This window comes from Homarus americanus, unplaced genomic scaffold, assembly GCF_018991925.1.
Source record: "Homarus americanus isolate GMGI-L3 unplaced genomic scaffold, GMGI_Hamer_2.0 scaffold41027, whole genome shotgun sequence".
Lineage (NCBI taxonomy): Eukaryota > Metazoa > Arthropoda > Malacostraca > Decapoda > Nephropidae > Homarus > Homarus americanus.
Genome location: NW_024745073.1, coordinates 1,903,944 through 1,928,142, shown reverse-complemented (window position 1 = coordinate 1,928,142; position 24,199 = coordinate 1,903,944). Strand labels below are relative to the sequence as shown.

General features: G+C 40.6%; 3 protein-coding genes across 4 annotated transcripts in view; 1 reads left to right on the top strand and 2 right to left on the bottom strand.

Moving 5' to 3' along the window:
* Positions 1–857: 857 nt before the first annotated feature.
* Positions 858–6,887, bottom strand: LOC121878395 (acidic mammalian chitinase-like). 2 transcript variants are annotated; one of them, XM_042384605.1, is made up of 8 exons: positions 6,812–6,887; positions 4,848–4,984; positions 4,495–4,638; positions 4,255–4,386; positions 3,478–3,729; positions 3,080–3,235; positions 2,729–2,857; positions 858–1,323 (listed from the first exon to the last, which is right to left on the bottom strand). In XM_042384605.1, exons 1-8 carry the CDS (start codon positions 6,861–6,863, stop codon positions 1,162–1,164), a joined length of 1,164 nt encoding a protein of 387 aa, XP_042240539.1. In that variant the 5' UTR covers positions 6,864–6,887; the 3' UTR covers positions 858–1,161. The 2 variants fall into 2 exon arrangements, with proteins under 2 accessions (XP_042240539.1, XP_042240538.1); XM_042384604.1 differs by lacking the exon at positions 6,812–6,887 and adding an exon at positions 5,849–5,948.
* A 1,940-nt stretch (positions 6,888–8,827) lies between these two features.
* On the bottom strand, positions 8,828–12,954 carry LOC121878393 (probable chitinase 2). The gene is made up of 8 exons (XM_042384603.1): positions 12,852–12,954; positions 11,762–11,904; positions 11,427–11,570; positions 11,188–11,319; positions 10,822–11,073; positions 9,774–9,959; positions 9,397–9,525; positions 8,828–9,220 (listed from the first exon to the last, which is right to left on the bottom strand). Exons 1-8 carry the CDS (start codon positions 12,901–12,903, stop codon positions 9,095–9,097), a joined length of 1,164 nt encoding a protein of 387 aa, XP_042240537.1. The 5' UTR covers positions 12,904–12,954; the 3' UTR covers positions 8,828–9,094.
* Positions 12,955–22,948: 9,994 nt separating this feature from the next.
* Positions 22,949–24,199, top strand: part of LOC121878364 (glutamate receptor-interacting protein 2-like) — a 169,453-nt gene continuing 168,202 nt past the window's right edge. The window contains exon 1 of the mRNA XM_042384557.1: positions 22,949–23,001. The gene's annotated coding sequence lies outside the window, so the exon portion shown is untranslated. The remainder of the gene's footprint in view (positions 23,002–24,199) is intronic.

The window sequence follows — 24,199 nt, the reverse complement described above, 5'->3', positions numbered from 1 at the left end:
AGGAGGCCTATTTGCCCATACTAGCTAGCCCGGTTTACGGCCAACTCTTTATCACTCTTATGTCTGTGGCGTTTAGAATGAGTTTACTTTAGCTTCTTTTGTTCGGTCTTTTGCCATTATTATTGTGTAGCGTTTCTGGTTTTGTATGAAAGGTCAGAACAGTAGGAGAGGAGACAAACTGTGCATAGAAAAAGAGGTATGGAAGAGCCACTCTCGTGCACCCTGAGAAACAACTAACTTGCCTGGGAATCTTTTCCACCTGAAGAAGTATTCCCTGTCAGCCTCCTCATGGGTATAAGATGCTAAACCTTCACCACAGACAGGAGGAACACAATCAGCACTCCTGTTTGTTGTCATTATCTCACAGAAATACTTCTGAGTTGGGGAAGTTTTCCACAGACTGTAACTCTTCTGAGGAACTTGTTCTCTGCCTTCCTCAACTGGTTGTTTTCCACGTGTTTCTCCATACACATTCTTCACGGTATTGAGACTCAACACTTGCTATAGTTTATTTGATCATTACTGAAAAGTCTTAGCAGTTGTTGGTGGCGACGTGTTGACAGTGGCTGCACCATCATGGACTCTGCTCTTATCTTGCTTATCTCTCTTTTGCTTCAAGTTATATTATAAGAACATAAGAATGGAGGAAATCGCAGCGGGCCTATTGGCCCATACTGGGTAGTCCCATTTACACCTAACCCCTATCGCTCATATAGCCATGCAACCCGTGTTTGAAGCTATCCAGCGTATTCGAGTTCATGATGATGTTTGGTAACTTGTTCCGCTACTCTACTTCTAAACCAGTAATCATTATATATATATTTTTCCAAGAAAGGATATCTATTAAAACAAGTATGTTGTCAGTAACACAAATATTAACACCACTAGCAAGGCAGACTTACAGACCACTTGTTCCTTTACAATACCAAATAATCAGTGATTCATAGACAACCCGTATGTTTACTCCAAGTCTCTTTTTTGTATTGAAATATTTTGTTGGATAAATCACTTCCTAATGTCACTATACTAATACTGTGTCTTTCTGTCTATTGTATAATATCAGCCTCTGGCTGCTGTACTTTTCAATAAGCCGTTAATTATTATTATTATTAACATGGTGAGAAGTTTACGTCACGAGTGAACTTGACAAACATCAAGTATTCATCTTCTTTGAGATTTTTGCACTTCATCGCTGCCTGAGAAGTTTTCCACCATGGTCCTGATGAGGTCGAAATTACGGTCGTGACATTTACCTTGGTAGTCATCCAAGTCCAAACTCCACACCATCATACCCGCCAGGTTGTGCTCCTTAGCGTAGTTGGCCTGCAACACACAATGTGGCACCAGTAATAGGAGGGAAACATTCGACAAGTTATCAGTTTTTACAGGTGTAAGGTCATGTGGCTGTGATAAGCATCTTTGCTTAATTTATAAAGTTTGTTGGTCATGAGTGACACTTCCTTGACAACACTCGCATATGACTATTTCCTTTATTAATACCAGTGACACCCTTGGTCCACGTGTTAAGTGTTTCCTGCCATGGCTGTATCTCATGGTGTTATCTTAACTTTTCTTTCTCTTCGACGCTCAGTTCTGGACTATAACTCGACTGTGTCACTACAGATTCATGCCAAACATGTAACACACACACTGTCGTGACCTAGTCTATGCTGTTGGGTGTGGGAAATGCAACTTCTCGGATAGTGACATGCTCACTTTACTCTGATAGTGATCTGTTCCTAGAGTGTCCACTAGCCTTTATCTTGGTACACATGAAGCGATGGCAAAATTTGTATTAGAGTATTTTGTGATACCATATTGTGCTCTTCGTGCCAAACACCTCACACTAACATCAAGCAGTACCAGGACGTTGGTGCTTTGCTTGCCCGGGAAATACTATCTTACATTCGGGCAAGTAAATAAGAAAGATCCCAAAGCTAGAATTGCTGAGCATAATATTATATTTGTTTGTCATATATTATTTTAAGGTTTCCTGTTATTTCACAACAATGTTATTTGAAAGCTAAGAATACATTATTTTTTTCTTATATAATTGTCACCTGGTTATCCCGCGTGACAGTTTAGGGTCTTATTTATACTTATTATTTCTATTTTTGTTTCTCTTCTATTATTTTTTCCCCTCATTTCTTATACATTATATCTCTTATTTCTCTTTATTTATTACTCTTACGTTATTTATACTTTTACATCCTTTCTCTTTTGTTACTTATTCTCTTAATATTTCATTTCACTTAACATTTACACGGAGAGGGACAGAGGGTGAAGGAGGGAGAGGACACGGCAATGTACCGGCGAGGAGAAACACCCAGTAACTTGGACACTTGAGGACATGTGTGAGAGTTGTGTTACTACTCATGGCTCACTGCAATGTATCTGGTTTAATGTTGACGATTAAATTAAGCGGAGTATTGAAGGGAAAATAACACCCTTTTTTATTTTTAATCCTACACATAAATATTAAATAAATCTGTAAATTCTTCCACTTACAAAGTATATTTATTACTCAACGAAGTGTTATTTTTGTTTCTTCAACAAAGTGGCCAGTTAAGATTACATACAGATCGTTTCTTTTACTTAAGGCGATCTGATAGAAATGATTGAAAGGCAAAAAAGAGAAGTTCCTAACCCCTCAGATATAAACCTGATCCTCCACCACCCCCACCCCCCCCTTAGACCCCTCCAGCGGCCTCCTATTGATACGCCTTACCTTGATAGCGACGGAGGTGTGGTTCTCATAACAACACCAGAGTTTCTCGTAGTAGGCGTAAGGTTCATTCATGCCCTCGGCTGTCTTTATCACCCACACATCTGGATGCATCTTCAGGTTGTAACAGAACTGGGGGAAAGGGATGAAGGGGGTTTATCTTGTTTACCTTATTTCTTTGATTAAATGTTGGGTAAAATATAAATATATATTTTTTTATCTGTAAAGTATAAAATTCGATTATAAAAAGCGTTGTAATTGACGATAATTTGGTAAATGTTATTTTAATCTATTCAAATTCGTAATTACACTATATATTTTAATAATTGTGAAAATGATACTTGTATATTGTACCTCGTAGTAGTTAAACGAGTATGTCCCCTCGGCTGGTGAGTAGTAATCGGTCTGGGAAGGATCATCCAGTGTCCAGCAGGCGGTGTATAGTGGCATACCCATCACTATTTTGTTGCTCGGCATTCCTAGCTCTATCCAGTAATTGATAGCAAAGTCCTGCAGCAGAATGAAGGAAAGATGTGTCACCAGTTGGTTACTGGTTTACATTACGTGTGCAGGTGATCACTTCAAGTACACAGCTTGGTGACACACATGAACCGAGACAAGGTCTCTGGTTCCCCAGATTAATTGTCGTAATTTGCATACAATTTTACTCAAAAAACATGACACTATAACACCCACATGACGGTGTCAGCTGTCAACACGAGATGACAAGGAAAATAATAATGTTAACTTACATTGTTGAGGTATTTGTTATTCCCAGTGTCATCCTTATAGGGGTAGAGTCCGGACTGGTGGTGTACGTAATTATCCCAGTCACCGTGCAAATTGTAAGTCATGACGTTCAACAAGTCCAAGTGCTCGGCTAACCCCGGCACGTCGTAGGCATCGTCAATGGTGTATTTTGAAGGACTCACGGCGGCTGTCAGGATCATTCCTTCGGCGTGTAGCGCGTCGGCCAGCTCCCCCATCAAGGTGACGAAGTTCTCCTGCACATTAATATACTTATAACCCTTACATCAGTGTCAACAGCATTGAGGTTAAAATCCACAGTATTAGGTTTAAATAGTGCACATTATGAGGGGCAGATTATCGGGACACAGTATTAGGATCATGTTGTGTCCCTCTGCTGACTAATAAGTTTGTCATGTCTGGGGCTGCTCACAAAAGCTTCATTATGTCTTACTTTAGTAGAGAAAGTCGTGTTGATGCTGTAGGTTAGTTTCACATGTTTGTTTTTATTTATGATGTTGCTTCAACAAAATTTTGAGCCACAAAGTAAAACAAATTTACACAACCTCATTCGCCTCACATTATTGCATACCATCTAGAGTGATCTCAAACCCATGTCTTACCACACGAGAATTTGTTATTCCTTTTTTTCTCAATTGGGTCTAAAACTAAAATTGTAATGCGATAAATGTTTTCTTCAAGTTGTTATTTATTATATGATAAGCACCAAAAATACCACTGAGAAAGAAGGCGGCCCTGAGTTAATTATCACAACAACTTACTTTGTCTTCAGGCATCCCGTTCCTCTGGGTTGGGAACTCCCAGTCCATATCTATACCATCAAAGTCGTGTTCCTTCAGGAGTGCCATTGAAGTACTGATGAATACCTTCCTCATGGCAGGATCTGCAGCCATCTGTGCACAGTTTAGATAGCATTATAAATATGGCCTATACAGTATTTTTTTTTTTTACATTAAGACTGCCAGTGTCTTATAATCGACGGTGATTTCTATTCAACTGACCTTGGAGTATTTCTCAGAGCCCTCCGCCCAGCCCCCGACGCTGAGAATGGTTACCAACTCGGGGTTCTGCTTCTTCAGGGCGGTGAACCTATCAAAGGCACAGTCTCCACCATTGTCGCAAAGTTCATGTTGTGGGTCAAGTACCTGAAAAAATAATATATAATATCGGAGTTAACATCGTCCTCTGTATTATAACCCAGTACAGAGTTTGATGCCGACACTAATGTAGTGCTACAAAATGCTTATGATTGAATGGTAACTTTTACACAATAAATCTTAAACATATAGCTAGATGTCTAAAACTTAGGTGATAAGTTACATTAGTGCAGAGTAATTTAAACGCCTGTCCTTACACTAATCTCCCCGTCGGAGGTGATGCCAGCAAAGGCAAATAACAGATGAGTGCACAGGTTGGGATCTATGTCTTCCACGTCAAACTTTTCGTGCCTATGTGCAGCCCAGGACTCCACGTAGCACACCATCACGCTCTCTGGGAACAACGCAAAGAGTTTGTCACCTTTCGACAATTAGTTTTTTCTGTGTAAATAGTGCAACAGGTGCGTCAGAGTGTGTGTGGTAGATTAAAAAAATGGGGACCTACGAGTATAGTGTGCACTGTGGTTTGGTGACCTGTGGTCCACAGAGAATAAATTTTGGGTGACATTATGTATGAGTCATGGAGGTCGAGATACTGTAATTATTTGTCTTAAGTTTTTTTTTCATTGTTACATATCATACCAGGTTCAATTTTGTTTATTTATTTATTTATTTATTTATTTATTTTGCTTTAAAATAACTTTTTGGAAAAAAGATTTTCGAAACAATTTGGGATCAGAAACACTATATATATATATATATATATATATATATATATATATATATATATATATATATATATATATATATATATATATATATATATATATATATATATATATATATATATATATATATATATATATGTGTGTGTGTTTCTGATCACTGTTCTCTTAGTTTCATTGAATTTCTCGACTTTGAAAATATAGGATTAGACTGTTAAATGAACTGCATGGGTCAATTAGAAGCGGAGGTAATGGAAAATATGTAATCAATGGCGGCCATTTTGGAAATCCAATATAACGGCGATACACGTATGTGTAAATGGCAACATTGCTTTCCAGATTGTTTGTTATAAGGTTTCCAAAAGTGTTTAGGTTTGCTAATCTCCAAAAATTTTTGACGAACAATTAAATGTTAACATAGTGAACCTGACTATTTATCTAAGTAGTCAGTGTTTGATATATTTATGTCAAGTGTTGAAGTAACACAGATGTTGACGGTAAACAAGTGTTGCTAACGGTGAAGACGACCATACCTGTTAGTGAGAGCGAGAGGGCGAGCATTACCAACGCTGCCAAGAACCTCATGGTGGAGGTTGTGTGTGTTGTGCTAATGTGAGATTTACTTGGCGGCAGCTCACTTATATATACCCCTCCAGCTCCCGGGTCGTGTGGAGCGACTTCTGGTCCACAATCACCATCACCTGTGATGACCACTTGGGATCCCCACACCTGACAACTAATATTTTCAAGGACATACGAGCACAATTTTGTAGTTGTTACCTTGGGTAGTTAACACAACCTGTTGAACTACGATGTAAAATTGTCTTCCTTATTAATATTCTACATTTTGTTTTTCCCTTTAATCCCTTCACTACGGGACACCACTTTTAATATTTTATTTCGTTAACGTCAGGCGATTTTATCAGCAGAGAGAGACTCTGTACATAAGGAGATTAATTAACTATTTCCACTCAAGGTCTAAAGAATACCATAGACGTTACCTCCACTACGTACACGGTCATAGCTCGTCGACCATCGTCCTTCACGAAAATAATCTCATTCCCTTCTGACCTAGAACTAAAGCATCCATCTTCAATATGTCAAACAGTCATGTTGTAAACACACACACACACACACACACATTAACAACAATAAATCTTCCCTGGTGAAATGATGAGTAATCAGTAAAAAGTTCGTCAGGTGTCTCTCCTTGACGACTCTCCCATGCTTGTTTGTTATCACAGGGAGGCGGGGGGTATCCTTTTACAGTGAAGTGGATTTCTTTCCCCCCCTCCCCCCCCCAAATTCTGAAAATTTAGGGCGACACAAAGCATTAACATCAATGGCGGTAATGTTTGGTGATTATGTACAAGTGGCAAGAGAGAGTGGTGGATTATTCACTGTATCTAAGCTGTCAATTGTGATATATTTATAACTGTATTGAAGTAACACAGAGGTTGACGGTAAACAAATGTTGTTAACGCTAGAGACATTACCTGTTAGTGAGAGCGAGAGGGCGAGCATTGCTAACATTGTTAGGAGCCTCATAGTGGAGGTGTGTATTTGGTTCTGTGTGGGATACACTTGGCGACAGGCTCGGCAGCTCACTTACATACCCCTCCAGCTCCCGGGTCGTGTGAAGTGGCTTCCGGTATACAAGCACCATCACGTGTGATGGCCACTTGGGATCCCCACACCTGACAACTAATATTGTCAAGGACACAACATCACATTGTTGTAGTTGTTACCTTGGGTAGTTGACACAACCTGTTGGACCACTGATACTATCACACCACCTGCGACACCACAGGGTAAACGGGGAAAAAATATCACAGGAAGACAAGTCACATTTTATTTAGATATCATTAATATTTAAAGTATTAAAGCCATTGAAATCCCACACTTCTGTAGACCAAACTTTGACGACTTGAAAAGGCAGCAGAAGGAAGGTGAGACGCCTGAGGGTGTGAATAACATGACCTTACAAACTGTGACCGTAGAGGATGACCCAACCTTACTATGTACATTATGGTGGTGTGGCAGACAAACACAGTGATGGTGGTGTGGCAGACAAACACAGTGATGGTGGTGTGGCAGACAAACACAGTGATGGCTGTGTGGCAGACAAACACAGTGACAGTGGTGGTGTGGCAGACAGACACAGTGATGGTGGTGTGGCAGACAAACACAGTGATGGTGGTGTGGCAGACAAACACAGTGATGGTGGTGTGGCAAACAAACACAGTAATGGTAGTGGTGTGGCAGACAAACACAGTGATGGTAAAATCAGGAAACTTTAAATGTTTTAACTCTTCCTCAATTAGTTTCTTAGGAATTATGGAATGAATTTTATTTTTTTGTAGATTTTATGCCTAATAACATTAACCGATATAATTTATTTGTATTAATTATTAAGGTTAATTCTAGATTAATGGACAAATATCACGTAGATTCCTGGTTAAATGGTTGATGCCAGTTGTGCAATCTTGGTTATAAAGTTCTATGGTTGTATATATTTAACTCTGGTTAATATGGTTGTTGTGCTTCTCGTGTTAATATATTGTGTGTGTGGGATACGGAATTTTGTATTTATCAAGTGGGGAAAATTTATACGGTGCGGCAACACTGTCAAGTTGGTTGGTGGGTTTAAGGTTTCATCAGTGACGAGGTACTTGTTTAATTTGTTTTATGTATTTTATAAAGCCCACTTGATTCCACAGCGTATTTGCATTTTTTCGAGAGGCAAAGTTCTGTTTGTTTTCCTCAGTATCTTAACCTAACCAAACCTAGCTTACCTAACCTAACCAAACCTAACTAAACCAAACCTATTCCAAGCCAAGGAACCAAACCTTAACCTGACCTAAACTAGCCTACCAAACTTAATCTAACCTAACTTAATTTAACGTAACTAAACCTACCCTCTTTCAAGCATGTGATGGAGTGCTCTGATGGCAGCTTACAGTAGACATTCATGAAACAGCTTCCATGAAAATCACATTTATTTTTGTCTCGGTTTGAAGTTGGATAATTTCTATAAATGTATGCTCGTGGGGAGAACCAAAATATAATAAATTGTTTTGATCTTTACTTACTTTACATAAGTTGTTGACTAATTGTTAGAAATGAAACTCCTGGGTTTACAGCCAAACGTAAAAAGTTCTCAGTGTGGAGATCCTAAATACAGTTGGAAGCATTATTCCTACTGTTTAGTTTGATATTAATTTTTTTTATGTATTACTGCTGACCTTAAATTACATACGTGTAACACTTGCTCCAAAAATATCTTTACTTTTTTATGTTAGACAATACGACACAACGGACAAATAATTTAACAACCCTACCGAGACAACAGGAGTCGCGTTGTTCATTTTAAAGTTAATCGGACCCCTCCGTAAAGATCCTTTTTGGAGGGAGTGTACATAGTATAATAATATATACCAAACAACTTCAGTGTATTGTTAATAACACTAATATTCATGGATAGTGTGTTAGGGATAATCTATACATCATAAACAAACTTCCATTTTATTAGTAATCGATTTAAATTTTTGACCCGCTAGGTATCTGATAGATATTCTTAAGCATTTTCTAATATACATATTAGTTGGTAAGCCTTTAAATTTTACAAAATTGATTTTTAAGGTAAATGTCATTTAGTGTTTCATAATAATGTTCTTCAAGTGGGTTTCTTCTGTAATTATGAACATTCAGTGAAAGAAGGATCCTGCTGGACAACTTTGAACAGTTTTGCTCGGATCTATTAAGGTTCATTCGTTGCCTCAAAAGTTCTCCACCATGGTCTTGATCAGGTCGAAGGGACGAGCTTTACAGTCACCGCGGAAGTCATCAGTGTCCAAACTCCACACCATCATACCCGCCAGGTTGTGCGCCTTGGCGTACTGAGCCTGCAACACGCACGGTGACATCATTAACACTAAATCGTGGAGTTCTCTCATACCTTACTCGTACATTGGTCATTAACATTCACAGTGACTTAAACAATTTATCTTGATAGTGACTTATTAACTTTACCTGAATGGTAACTTATACACCTTACCTTGATAGGGTCTTTACAGCTTACCTTGATAGCAACAGAGGTGTGGTTCTCGTAGGAGCACCAGAGTGAGCCGCGGTAGGTGTAAGGTTCATTCATGCCCTCGGCTGTCGCTATCACCCACTGATCTGGCTGCGTCGTTTGTCCGTAACAGATCTGAAGGAAGTTCATGTACGGTTTTACATTATTATATTTTCTGTCATGTAAGATTAAGATTAAATTATAAGAAAAATATCCTGACGAGTGTACAGTATCAATAGGAATTTAATTGGTATCCAGTTTACGAAGAATTTGAAGTGTACTAATAATTTCAGTTTACTTCATATAGACCGTCATTGCGCTTTGTACAATATTATAGTTGTAGTATAATAGTGAAATAAAGATAAATGCAATGTTTTGTATACCTCGTTGTAGCCCAACATGCCGGCCTCCTCGGTCCAGGGCCCCGGTTCTCCAGGGTTGCTGGCGGAGGAGTAGTAGTCGGTCTGGGAGGGGTCGTCCAGAGTCCAGCAGCGGCCATACAGGGGCACACCCATCGCTATTTTGTTGCTCGGCATTCCCTTCTTTATCCAGTATTTGACAGCGTAGTCCTGCACCAGAATGAAGGAAAGGTGTGTCACCAGTTGGTCACTATGTTACATTACGTGTGCAGGTGATCACTTCAAGCACACAGCTTAGTGACACACCTGAACAGAGACAAGGTCTCTGGTTTCCAATATTAATTATCGTAATTACCCATAACCCTCACGCTCACTCTGTACGTAAAGCCTGGAATTCTCTTATTATAAGTTAAATTAGCAGAATTTTTTTTCCTCTATTACATGCTAAAGGCAATAACAATCTGCCAAACTTTCTAAGTACAATAAGTGAACCTGTATTCCACAATAGAGCTTCAGATGAGAGTTCTTACATGTGTCAAACATAAAGGCGTTACTCTACGTGTGTATTGCTCTGCATCTTCATTCTACCACAACTTTGTTTACTACTAAACCTACTCACCTCCCCCCCCCCATACACCCCCACTCTACCACCTCCCGGTCTCTCCACCTCAGGCTTCTTCACCATCACCCCTTCTCCTCTCTTCCCATCTCCATTATTCACCCTGCATACAGTCACCAGACACTGTGTGATTATCCATATATGTGTTTCATCTTGTATTGTTTAATGTGAAAATGTGATTTTATTTAATTTTATAAAAGTATAACATGCATCCCTATTGTCAAAACAACTAGACCCACAAAACTAACAAGTACTTGCCATATGTCCATCCACCTCTTTCCATAAGACTCCACAAAACAGTAGACACGAAGGGAGCACAAAAGAAGATAAACATAGGTACAGACACCAAACATAGCGTTAAAGTTGTCTTTATGCATCATACTCATAGAGACAGCCAGTGTGGATGTCAAGTGTTAACTCAAATGGATGAGAACAATGATAATGTTAACTTACGTCGTTGAGGTACTTCATCTCCCCGTAGTCATCCCTATAGGGGTAGAGTCCGGACTGGTGGTGCACGAAGTTATCCCAGTCACCGTGCAAGTCGTACGTCATGAGGTTCAAGATGTCCACGTGTTCAGCTATCCCCGGCACGTCATAGGACTCGTCGATTGTGTATTTTCCGGCACCCACGGCGGCTGTCAGGATCATCCCTTCTGCGTGGAGCGCTTCAGCCAGCTCCCCCAACAAGGTGACGAAGTTCTCCTGGACATTGATATACTTATTATCCTCACCATCAATGTCCACAGTATTGAGGTCTGAACCCACAGTACAATGTTACTGTCAATGTAATCTTGAAACATTATCACAATATCTTACTTTGTCTTGGGGCATTCCACTCCTCTGGCATGGGTATTCCCAGTCCATGTCTAGACCGTCGAAGTCGTGTGCCTTCAAGAGTGCCATGGTACTGCTGATGAATGTTTGCCTCATGGCAGGATCTGCAGCCATCTGTGTACAGTTTAGGTAACCTTAAGAATATGGTTCATATGTCTTTCCAAATACTGTATTAAGACTGGCAGTGTTTTATAATCAGAGGTGATTTCCATTCAACTGACCTTGGAGTATTTCTCGGAGCCCTCCGTCCAGCCCCCGACAGCGAGTGTGGTTTTCAATTCAGAATTCTGTTTCTTCAGAGCGGTGAACCTGTCGAAGGCACACTCACCGTCGTTGTCGCAAAGTTCATGGAATGGGTCAAGTACCTTAAAAAATAAACATTACATGAGAATTGAGAGTGAGCTGCATTCTGGATGAATGACTCAGTACAAAATATCTGTATGTGACATAAAATACTTAGGATTGGCTGATAACTTTTGCTTAATTCTTGAACACACAAATCTAATAATTTTGTAACGAGTTACACAAGTGTGGAGTAAATTACATCTGCCCTTACCTTAATCTCCCCGTCGTTGGTGATGCCAGCAAAGGCAAATATCAGGTGAGTGCAAATGTTTGGGTCTGTGTCTTCCACATCAAACATGCCCTTATCAGGCCTGTACACAGCCCAGGATTCCAGGTAACACACCATCACGCTCTCTGGGGATACCACGAACAGTCAGTCATAATTCCTGTCAACAGTGAGCTGTACTCTTGTAAACCTTGGAACATGTATACCTGAATGTGTAACTTTAGTATTTTAATCTGGCTAACGCTAGACGATTACACTCAGCTGAGGAAACTCCGTCGGTATCGTCAAAGTATTCCTCTGTATTGTAATCTCTCCCAACTCAAATACACTTTCCCTTCTCACCCGTAGTACCCTGTCTCCCCCACAGAAAGACACCTACTCCGACACACCCCTCCCCTTTCCCTCCCACTCACTTGCGAATGTTTCGAAATCACACTTCAGATTTCAGGGTTCACACCTCGGGGAGAGAGAGGATTGGTGATGCTTAGTGGTTAACCCAGAAGACTACTGTACCTCGTAACATTTTTGATGTGGTGACTTGTGGACAATTCCTCAGCATTGTATATTTTACCAATGTGTTTAGAGTGCATATGGATTTTGTAGGCCTAACCCGTCCTTTAGGGGTAGTGTGGATACTGCACACTGAATACTAAGTCCTCAACATACAAGAAAGCATTGACGTTGGATTAGCCTGGCCACTTCGCTTGACACGGCGTATTTTTGTAAGGTTTGTTATCCATCCACAATTATCTGGATTTAGGGTGCCCGGGCGTGAACCAGTGACCCTAAGAACAGGTGTTGGGCGAATGGGCGTTGTATCCACATGGCTGCCACTCATATACAACCATGATATAAGAAAACCTTAAACTAATAAGAATACCAGAGTTAACAATCGTCTAATACCAAGATTTAGATTATATCCCAACAACTTCTGAAAATATGAGGCAACACAAAACATTACCGTAAGATTAACTTTCAGCACTGTCAGTGTTTGATGCATTTCTCTATATCGAGTGTTGAAGTAACACAGATGTTGACGGTAAACAAGTGTTGCTAACGGTGAAGACGACCATACCTGTTAGTGAGAGCGAGAGGGCGAGCATTGCCAACGCTGCCAAGAACCTCATGGTGGAGGTTATTTGTATTGTGCTAATGTGAGATTTACTTGGCGGCAGCTCACTTATATATACCCCTCCAGCTCCCGGGTCGTGTGGAGCGACTTCCTGTACACAATCACCATCACCTGTGATAGCCACTTGGGATCCCCACACCTGACAATTAATATTTTCAAGGACATACGAACACAGTTTTGTAGTTGTTACCTTGGGTAGTTAACACAACCTGTTGAACCATTGAAAATTAATATTCTGAATGATAAATGATTAGTATTACACCTTTTAATTTACTTCCTTTAAGGAGTTAAGCTCTGAACATTGGGGGTCAAGACTTGAAAATGAATAATTCACACATTGAGCTCAGGTCCCATTGACCTTGACATATAACCTCTGCCTTTGTCCTGCTAAATTAATATGTCTGACAAATCTGTTCTCATTCTCTTCAGTTGTTTTCGAATCAGTGGTTGGCGGACACGATTATGATGTGGTTTACCTCGACTTTATCAAAGCCTTCGACAGAGTCCTCATGAATGACTAATAAGTACAGTGGAATCTCGTGGAATTGGAGGAGATATTTTAAACTGAATTAGGGCGTGGTTACATGACAGGAAACAGTGAGTAAGCAATTAACGGCACTAAATTCGATTGGGGTAACGTCACTAGTGGAGTACCCCAAGGCTCAGTACTTGGACCATTACTATTTATTATATACATAAACGACATAGATTTAGACGTAGACAGCAACATATGTAAATTTTCTGACGACACAACAATAGGGCGTATAATTAAATCTGACGAGGACTCCGCAAAACTACAGGAAGATATAAAAAAAAATTTTGCATGGTCTGAAAAATGGCAGATGAAATTATAAAATTTTATGTGGAAAAATGTAAAGTACTTAGCCTAGGTGGTGTAAACAGAGAAACCAGATATTAGATGAACAACGTTGTTATAGAGAAATCCGACTGTGAGAAATATTTAGGAGTAACGATAAGTAGGAATACAAAAACTATAACATCAAAAGGACAGGGTAGTGTACTACTCCCACTCTCCCCGCGGGGAAACTGAGTCACAGTAATGAGTGTCCGACCTGACTGGTATCTGGTGCAGGTGTGCTGTTTATCTCATTTGGGGTCGATGTTGCTTCACTCTAGGAGGGGCGAACTTTTGACCGTAGATATACAACACCACAGCAGCACCAGTTAAAAGTATCAGACACTGGTTAACCTGTATAGTATGTTCACCACATCTTTCCTCCTATTTTTGTATTGGAAGCTTATGTTAAATGACCCACTCTCCAATATCTCGTTATATAATTTACATAATTATGTTTATTGTGTATTTTCTGCATTTGGCTGCAATTTTCTCTCAGTAAACTTTTTCTCGGTGAGATAGTTGAAAAAGTGATTAGAAATACCAGTGGATAAGTTGTCAGGTGTTCCCTTCCCCACTTGTGCTGTTATCCCAGGCATGAGTGGTTTCCTCTGTCACGTCTGTGAAATATGTGCACGGCGTGTAGTCACAGCATATGTGGCCACTGATGAAGATTACTGTAATAGATGTCCAAATTAGGGACATACAGGACTTTAGATCTATTACAAAAACTTCTCGTCATTCTCGTGCGGCAATTAACCAGATGAAATATTCACATGGGGAGGGTTTTACCATAGTGTCAGGAGGCAGGTTCCCACCCTTCCCGCCCACTATCGCACCACCTGCATCGCCCCACACCTCCCCACATCGCCCTCATCCTTGTTGCCCAGCTGTGTTGAGGGTCACTGTGTTTCATGTATTCATTGTCTCCAGGAAAGCCATCGTCTTGGTCGACTAAAATCGTATGTATTGCTCTAAGAACCTCGTTATAATAGGTGTGTTTATCTATATAATTAATGTTTATTTATTCTGTTTATTTACTTGGTTGTCTCTGTGAGACCTTTTGTTTCCGGGCAGATGTTTAGCTGGGTCTACACTCTACATCAATGCCGACTGGCAGACAAGCATGCAGTGGTGGTAATGGTGTGGCAGACACATACAGTATATAATTTAGTGGTATTAAGAACTTTTACTACCTTGTACAATGCTGTGCTTCTAGACAAGGTTCCTGTTGCGTGAGGTGTACAGTACAGTACAGGATACACCTTGAGGCCAACAATACCTTCCTTCCTCCCCCTACAGCTCAACACTTTCTTCACCTACCTTATCAACTTATTGTTATTGGTTACTCATAATACAGGCATGACAGGCTCTTGCCAGGTAATGCAGAAAACGTATAGTTTAGCAGTACTTACAGGACTGATACTATATATTTTTAAGGGGAGTTTTTGAGAAATTTTTCGTATTTCCCAAATTCTGAGGAAAAATATCTAATTATTTTCGTAATATTTAAAATCCCTCGTTAATTTTATTTCTGTAAATACTAATTTACACCGAAAGTTGTCTAAATATAAATAGACTATATCTAAGATTGTGTATTAATGATGTCTTATGGGAGGAAACATTAACTAAGACATAGACACAGTGCCGATGTCCAGTGCCGCCAGATCACTGAAACACTTCGATAGTTTGTTAATTATCAAAGAAATAACTATTTTATAAAACTTTTAGTGTAATTAAGAAGATACATTGTGTAGCTTAACAAATATAAATACAGGAAATAGATTTGAAAGTATAATAGTGGTTTATTAATAATGAATAAAGCCAATATAATTAATGAAGGCAAGACCTACCACCGTCTAGTTAAATAGTCATCAACCTTTTTACTGTAAGTTATTCTCAATTTACAATGATTTTAAACTTAGTATTAGTTTATCGTAGTGTTGGTTAAGTCATTGTTGTTTACAGATCATGGTTGTTCACACACCTAACACGATCGTTACAACTACTATTTGATCCCTTGAGTTGGATGGCATAGTTTATTGAATACCGTATTATCGTACTCAAGGGAATAGGTCATTGTACTCAAATGGTTAAGACATCGTACTGTCAGGGTTTATAAATAATACTCAAAGGGTTAGGACATATTATTTCGTATTCAAGGGATTAAGTCATCGTATTCAAGGGATTAAGTCATCGTATTCAAGGGTTTAAGTCATCGTACTCACGGGATTAAGTCATTGTATTCAAGGGTTTAAGTCATCGTACTCAAGGGATTAAGTCATCGTACTCAAGGGTCTACATCATCGTATTCAATGGAATAAACTTTTCAGATTTTTCTTGTCATCGTTTTTGTTCTCTTTCGCTCTTCGGTTTTCTTCGTATTTTTTACCTTAATTATGGACACACCTCAACTATCTTTGAAGTCCCGATTACCTGAAGCGTTCAAGGTCGTGGGTCGTATCTATCTTCTCTCCTTCATTTATTTGGGCTAAAAACAGTGTGTCTTTGGAAAGTTCACGTGTACTGTCGACGAGGGGTGGTAAGTTCTCATGTACTGTAGACTGCGGGTGGGAAGTTCTCATGTACTGTAGACTGGAAGTGGAAAGTTCTTTTGTACTGTCATATGCGGGTTGGATGTTCTCATGTACTGTCGGCTGGGGGTGGGAAGTTCACGTGTACTGTCATATGCGGGTTGGATGTTCTCATGTACTGTCGGCTGGGGGTGGGAAGTTCTCATGTACTGTCGGCTCGGGGTGGGAAGTTCTTATGTATTAGTAAGTGAGGAATTAGAAAGTACTTTTTGAATAAAATTTTTACAATTTTGCCTAATGTAGATATAGTTGCGTTAGGTCTCGGCACTAAGGCTGACGTCATTGATCACTGGCACCCAGGTCAGTCATTGACACACAAGGGCGATAATAAAATAGGTCATGTTCATTAGTGTCATATTGGTGGAGGAAATTTAGGATAAAATATCAGGATAACCTTAGGATTCATTGTAGTAGTTACCTAAATTCATTATAAAATTGGCCAGGTGGTATAATGTTTATATTCCGGTATGGACACACGGCACAGTCTCGCTAACTTGCCAGCTGAGTGAGGTGGCTTAAGACCCCTCCCCCTCCCCCCCCCCCTCCCCTGCTACCAATCCTGACCGGGACGAACATAAGTTAGGTGTTTTTCTATCATTATTATCTGTGTATTTGTGTTCCATCTCACACTTGTGTATATATTTGTATTTAATTTTACGCCCGAGTGTTTATTTTTCCTTCATCATTGGCCTGCCGTTGGTACGCCGCTGTGTGTGGCCAGGGTGTGTATATATGTGTGTGTGTGTGTGTGTGTGTTCTCTTATCTGTGTATATATAGGTTCGTGGGTCTGTGTACTTAAGTAGGTGTATATTTAACATCTCGGTGTCTGTATACCTATTATGTACTTAGTACGTAACACACACACACACACACACACACACACACACACACACACACTCAGCCAGCGTGGCCATAAGGGAACATAGATATGTGTGTTATCACAACCAAAACAAACAGGGTGACTGTACCCACCTTTTAATGGTCGTCGAGCAGCACCGTGTGGGACCTTCTCGTGGTGTAAAGATGGTGTCTTGTTGCAGCTCACAATGTTGAATAGCTGCAGGGATGGTTGCTTACCTAAACTGATCATTATCATCCAAGTGTACGTGACTGGAAGGCTGGATACTCATGCAGGTATTGTACGTTTGTAAATTTACACTGTGGCTAAGAGAGACATATATTTTAGTGTATCCTGAAGTTGTAAACCCTTGGTGAGAGAACGGGCACTTATATCAGTGTTGCATAGAGGACGGGCATTTATCTCAACGGCACATGGACAAAGGACTGACACTTAGGGTAACTCATTGGGTATGCATAACCGTGGGTGAGTGAGTGACGTGTGAACATGTTAATTATTTACACGGCTTGATGGATCAGGTGGTGACCCGGGTTAACGTGTGTTGTGTTAAGGACGTTCAACCTTATATGGTGACGCGTATATACAAGTGTTGTTTTTTTATACATCATCATCATCATCATCATCTTCACTATCACCATCACCATCACCCTATCACCCTCGCCACTACATATTTCCCCACACTGCAGTACTCACACAGTTAGGACTAAGTCAACCTCTATACACAGAACTAAACAAATAATGAATTTGAAATACTCTGTAACACTCAATGCCATAATATTCGAACCAATGGGGGTCTTGTTATACACACCCTTTATGACCTCTAGTTTTGCAATCCTTTTTTGAGCTAATTCTCACAGGATGAGTATGAAGTGCACAATAAACTAGCCGCTATACGTTGGAAGTTAAAACAATATATTCCACCACCACCACCACCACCACCACCAGACATCACACCATCATCATCATCATCATCATCATCACACCATCATGTACTATAGTCTCTGGCTTGACTAATTCTGTCATAAACAACTAACATACAACTGAGGTTTGGTAAAGTCTCTTGTTATGGTAAAACTCGTCCTGTTGGGTCAGGTTCTCACTTCAAATCTTTTTTTAGGAGTTGAATTATCATGGTGGGTGTGATAGTGAGGCGCTGGTGCTCCTCACTCACCTCTTGTGGGGCGAGGGAGAGGAAGGGGAGGGTTGTCAGAGGGGAGGAGGAGGAGGAGTGTGGGCGATCTGTGAGGAGAAATAAGGAAAAGGAGAGGACGGGAAGGGGTATGGAAGAGGAGATCATGGGAGGAGGGGGGTGTGGAAGAGGGATAGGAGGAGACTGGAGGAGGAACATTATTTTAGTGAGGAGGAATGAGGTAGCTTGAGAGAGAGAGAGAGAGAGAGAGAGAGAGAGAGAGAGAGAGAGAGAGAGAGAGAGAGAGAGAGAGAGAGAGAGAGAGACTCTTCAGCCTCTGTAAAGTTGTAAAAGATGCTAACACCGTAAGATAATTGTGATGACAGAACTAACTCTGTGACACCAGTGCTATTTATGACTTAGCACTGGGGACGTGTGGCACGCGGGGAGGAGAGGAAGGAGGGATGATGGAGGGAGGAGGAGGAAGCATGGAAGGGAGAGAGGCAGGAGAGAGTAGACAGGGGAAAGGAGGAAGAGGCAAGGGGAGGTAGGGAGAGAGATACCAACTTTGAGGCAGAGAAAGAGGGGAAAAGGGAGAAAAAGCAAGAGAGAAGGTGAGAGAGAGAGAGAAAGGGGGGCGGGAGGGACAGAGACAGAGATAAGAGGGACACAGTGAGAGATAAATAGAAGGGAGAACCGAGTAAAGGAGATAAATAAACAAAGTAAAGCAAGAAAAAATAGAATGAGACAGACGACCAGACAATCCACACCTGCTTGCGGAAGGTTCCCCGAGGTCTCTTTAGTTAATGGAGGGGAAGAATATAAGGAGGTGCGTCACTCGAGGAAACAGTCGGTTTGTTGACATTATTGTCCCGGGCAGGTGTGTGTGTGTGTGTGTGTGTGTGTGTGTGTGTGTGTGTGTGTGTGTGTGTGTGTGTGTGTGTGTGTGTGTTCCAGGTATGTGCACACGCAGATGTTTGTCACCATTCAAGACTGGGGCACAGAAGCACCACACAAATATGTATTTTCAAACATATATCTTTCAACATTCAACAAAACTTAAACATTCCACATATATAAACAACTTCACATTAATCAAAAATTATCTAAACATTCCAAATTTGTATACCAAAAAATTCCAAACAAATTCTAATTTAAATATCCACAACAAAACATTTTAAACATCTTACTTTAAATTAGACGCTTTGTACATACGTTCCCGGTAGTCGAACACCCGACACATCCCCGAAAGCCGTCATCAGGTCCCACACAACCCACCCTGAAACTATCACATCCCCACAAGCACCACCAGGTCCCACACAACACACCCTGAAACTAACACATCCCCACAAGCACCACCAGGTCCCACACAACACACCCTGAAACTAACACATCCCCACAAGCACCACCAGGTCCCACACAACACACCCTGAAACTAACACATCCCACACACCACCAGGTCCCACACAACACACCCTGCACCACCAGGTCCCACAACACACCCTGAAACTAACACATCCCCACAAGCACCACCAGGTCCCACAACACACCCTGAAACCAACACATCCCCACACACCACCAGGTCCCCACACAACACACCTCAAACCACACACCCCACAAGCACCACCAGGTCCCCACACACACCCTGAAATCAATACACCCCTGGCACCACCAGGTCCCACACAACACACCCTAAACTAACACATCCCCACAAGCACCACCAGGTCCCATACAACGCACCCCTGAAACTAACACATCCCCACAAAGCACCACCAGGTCCCACACAACACACCCTGAAACTAACACATCCCCACAAAGCACCACCAGGTCCCACACAACACACCCCTGAAACTAACACATCCCCTACACCACTTCAACCCACACAACACACCCTGAAACTAACACATCCCCACAAGCACCACCAGGTCCCACACAACACACCCTGAAACCAACCATCCCCACAAGCACCACCAGGTCCCACACAACACACCCTGAAACTAACACATCCCCACAAGCACCACCAGGTCCCACACAACACACCCTGAAACTAACACATCCCCAAGCACCACCAGGTCCCACACAACACACCCTGAAACCAACACATCCCCACAACCACCAGGTCACACAACACACCTGAAACACAACACACCCTGAAACTATCACATCCCCACAAGCACCACCAGGTCCCACACAACACACCCTGGAACTAACACATCCCCACAAGCACCACCAGGTAATGTTATTGTTTATAAACTTAAAAAAAAATAAGAAGAATATAATAAATGAAAAAGAAAAGGAGAAAGTGTTTATAAAAAAATAATCAAATCGGAAATATGTCCGTCGAACTGACATATTAAACTTATATTATAATATTAAAACTCGTATGGGAGACTAACCTGCCTGCCTGTCTACCTGCCTGCCAACCAACCTGTCAAGCCTGAATAAAATCTATCAACATCTTCCAAGAGTTCTATACGATTCTATATTCCATTTTAACTCACCGTATAATTATTTCGATATTCCAAAAAAAAAATAAAAAAATCCCTCCTAAACATTACTCGATGTTGATATTTTATAATGTTATACAGAAGTAACTCCCTAAACATATAAAGAAAAAATAGTTAATTAAACACATTAAGTACGTTAGTCCTTGCACAGCGCGTCTCCCCCACTCCGGTTTCGTCTCAGTAATAATTATGATCTTTAAGTAAACATAATATTTAACCAACATTTTTAGTCGTGTTCCGTTTTGGTACTGGCGATGTATACAAGTGTCTGGGAGGCTAGGGATTAGTTGATGATGAAGAAGTTATTAAAAGTTGGGGTAAGTTTAAATTTTACATGTATATATTAATAGCTCTCAAATGCAGGTATATTCTCTTTATTAAATCATTGGCTATGTGTATTAATAACTCAGCAGGTGTGTTATATAACTCAGTGTTAGAGAGAGAAGTTTGGAAAAATTACACATTTCAAAACACGTATGACAAGAGAGTGACAGGAGGCGTGACAGGATAATGACAGGTGGTCTGACAGGGTGTGTATATTCGTGACCCGTGGTATTGGCTGGCACTCACTGCTGCTGCTGTTGCTGGCATCCTCAGTGCCACTCTGACTCTCCATATTTCTAATACTGTCACTGCCCATATAACTAAAACTGTCCTCTGTCACTATAACTGGCTCGTTAACTGGCACTATTGATTGGGTCGTTAACTGGCACTATTGATTGGGTCGTTAACTGGCACTATTGACTGGGTCGTTAACTGGCACTATTGATTGGGTCGTTAACTGGCACTATTGACTGGGTCGTTAACTGACACTATTGATTGGGTCGTTAACTCGCATTATTACTGACACTATAACTAGCAATACAACTGGGTTTATAACTGGCACTCTAACTGGGTCTGTAACTGGCACTATTGGCTGAATCGTTAACTGGCAGTGGGTCCTTCACACATTCCCGCAGGTCATATCGTGGTCTACTACAGTTACTAATGATCTTCACCGCGGTTTAATTAAAACAAAAATCCTATCATTAAGATCATCAATTTTTTCTGTGATTAAATTTAATTAACGTTTATAACTGCAAATGTTATTATTATTATAATTATTATTATTATTATTATTATTATTATTATTATTATTATTATTATTATTATTATTATTATTATTATTATTATTGCTGTTGTTATTTTTGTTTTGTTTTGAACCATAACAACAATAATAATAAAAGTAATCCTAGAAATAATGATAATAATAACAACAACCAACAATAACATCAACAACAACATGAACCACACCAACAACCCAACAACAACAACAACCCACCACCATCACAACAACAACAACAACAACCCACCACCATCACAACAACAACAACAACAACAACCCAACAACAACAACAACAACAACAACAACAACAACAACAACAACAACCCACTTACATCCATTATCGTAACACAGAGTCGTAATAAAAATTTCTAATAAAAAGGATTAATAATAATACTCTATCAACAAATTCCTGACCACCTAACAACATCTGTCTGCTTCAAGTATCAAACACGTGTCGCTTTCTACAACTGGTTAACAACACGTCATAAATATTGACCTTTTATGAGACGACCTACAACCTTTATTTGTGTTGTTTTGAGTGGGAGTGGAGAGGGTGAGGGGGGAGGGGGGAGTGGGGTTAGGGAAGGGTGAAGGAGATTGGGGAAGGAGAGTGAGAGAGAGGCGGAGGGGAAGAGGGGAGAAAGGAAATGTAGGAGAAGGAAGAGGAAGAGGAGAGGTAGAAGAACGAGGGTAGAGGAGGATAAGGAGGATAGAAGAGCGAGGGAAGAGGAGGATAAGGGGGATAGAAGAGTGAGGGTAGAGGAGAAGAAGAAGGAAGCAGAGGAGGTGAGGAAGAAGGTGGCAGAGGAGGTGAAGAAGAAGTGAAGAAAAAGAAGACAGAAGAGGAGGAGGAGAAGGAGGCAGAGAAAGAAGAGAAGAAGAAGGCGGAGGAGGAGGAGGAGGAGGAGGAGGAGGAGACGGTGTAGTGTGGAGGTAAGGTATGAACTGAGAGACAGGCAGGCAGGCAGCAGCGAGCCAGGCAGTGTGTGGAGGGTGACGGTGGCGGCAACACGCGAGTGACGCTGGCCTCACCTACTCTTGTGTAGGTGTGTGTGTGTGTGTGTACCTCGTCCTGCTGCAGTACCCAGACCCGCCAGCTGTTTACCTACTCTGACTATTCAACATTTAATCCGAAGTCAACGTGATTATGAACCTTAGAATCCACAAAAGAAAATAATATTGATGTTATTGACCATTGAACTCTAGTTGGAAATATATTATATCTGATGTGAAATATATCGATTGTTTGTGACTCGTGTTTGAAACTGAGTGACAAGGGAAAATTTACAAGGAATTATTTGAAAGTTATTTATGTTTACAGAAACGGTATTAAATAAAAAAGTATGTGTGGTCATGTTAACACAGTGATGGAAACGTACGTGTGTGTGTGTGTGTGTGTGTGTGTGTGTGTGTGTGAAGAAAATAACAACTAGATGTTTACAGTACACATAAATAATTAATAATCATAACTAACTATTAAGATAATGTTTCCAAAGTGACTGAGATATTGTTAACGTTTATATTAAGTAACTCGCCTCATGAACACACACGAAGACTACCTGATGTACTGTACATAGTCAACTATAGTCAAGTCCGTTCGCCTTTTCCCCTGAACCACGAACCTTGAAAATCAGACTCGCGAACCCGAAGCAGTAGACTGTTACATTAGTCTGTCCGTAAATGCTTTGGATTCACGAGTTTGAATCTCTCGGGGGATCGTGGTTCAAGGGGAGAGGCGAACTGACTTGAATAGCTGACTGTACACTAATGACTAATATATATAGTTTCTAGGTTGATTGTAATACTAAGAGCCGTCGACCCCAAACAAATCCTAGTAATTGATGTGTCGATAATTTAGCTCCCGAGGATAGGTCAACAAAACCACCCAATATTTATTTCCAGTAGGGTCGCTTGATGGTCTAGTTTGTTATGTCGCTGTTGTGTTGTTATTGACTGTTGTTGTAGTGGGTGAAGGCGGCCGTGTTCTGACACTGTTTACTGTTCATTATCTTGTACTGTACATCTGCAAGAAGTTATGAATCATTTATTAGTATGGCTTATCTGAAGATTAGACACCCCAGTTTATTTCACTGGAAGATTTAAACACCCCAGCTTATTTCATTTAAAAATTTAATACTCAAGCTTATTCCACCTGCAGATTAACCACCCCAACGCTAACTTAACCTAACCTAAACCCTCCAGGTAGCATTACGCTTATTAATCTTCAAGTGAACTAAGCT

What these genes read in the sequence shown, in the direction of transcription:
- LOC121878393 (XM_042384603.1), bottom strand. Translation starts at nt 12,903, where the DNA reads ATGAGGTTCTTGGCAGCGTTGGCAATGCTCGCCCTCTCGCTCTCACTA. An exon ending in CCAACGACGGGGAGATTAAG is followed by an intron (nt 11,571 to 11,761) that starts GTAAGGGCAGAT and finishes TTATTTTTTAAG; the next exon opens with GTACTTGACCCATTCCATGA. An exon ending in GCATGTTGGGCTACAACGAG is followed by an intron (nt 9,526 to 9,773) that starts GTATACAAAACA and finishes AACTTCCTTCAG; the next exon opens with ATCTGTTACGGACAAACGAC.
- LOC121878395 (XM_042384605.1), bottom strand. Translation starts at nt 6,863, where the DNA reads ATGAGGCTCCTAACAATGTTAGCAATGCTCGCCCTCTCGCTCTCACTA. An exon ending in CCTCTCGCTCTCACTAACAG is followed by an intron (nt 4,985 to 6,811) that starts GTAATGTCTCTA and finishes CGTTGTTCCCAG; the next exon opens with AGAGCGTGATGGTGTGCTAC. An exon ending in CCTCCGACGGGGAGATTAGT is followed by an intron (nt 4,639 to 4,847) that starts GTAAGGACAGGC and finishes TTATTTTTTCAG; the next exon opens with GTACTTGACCCACAACATGA.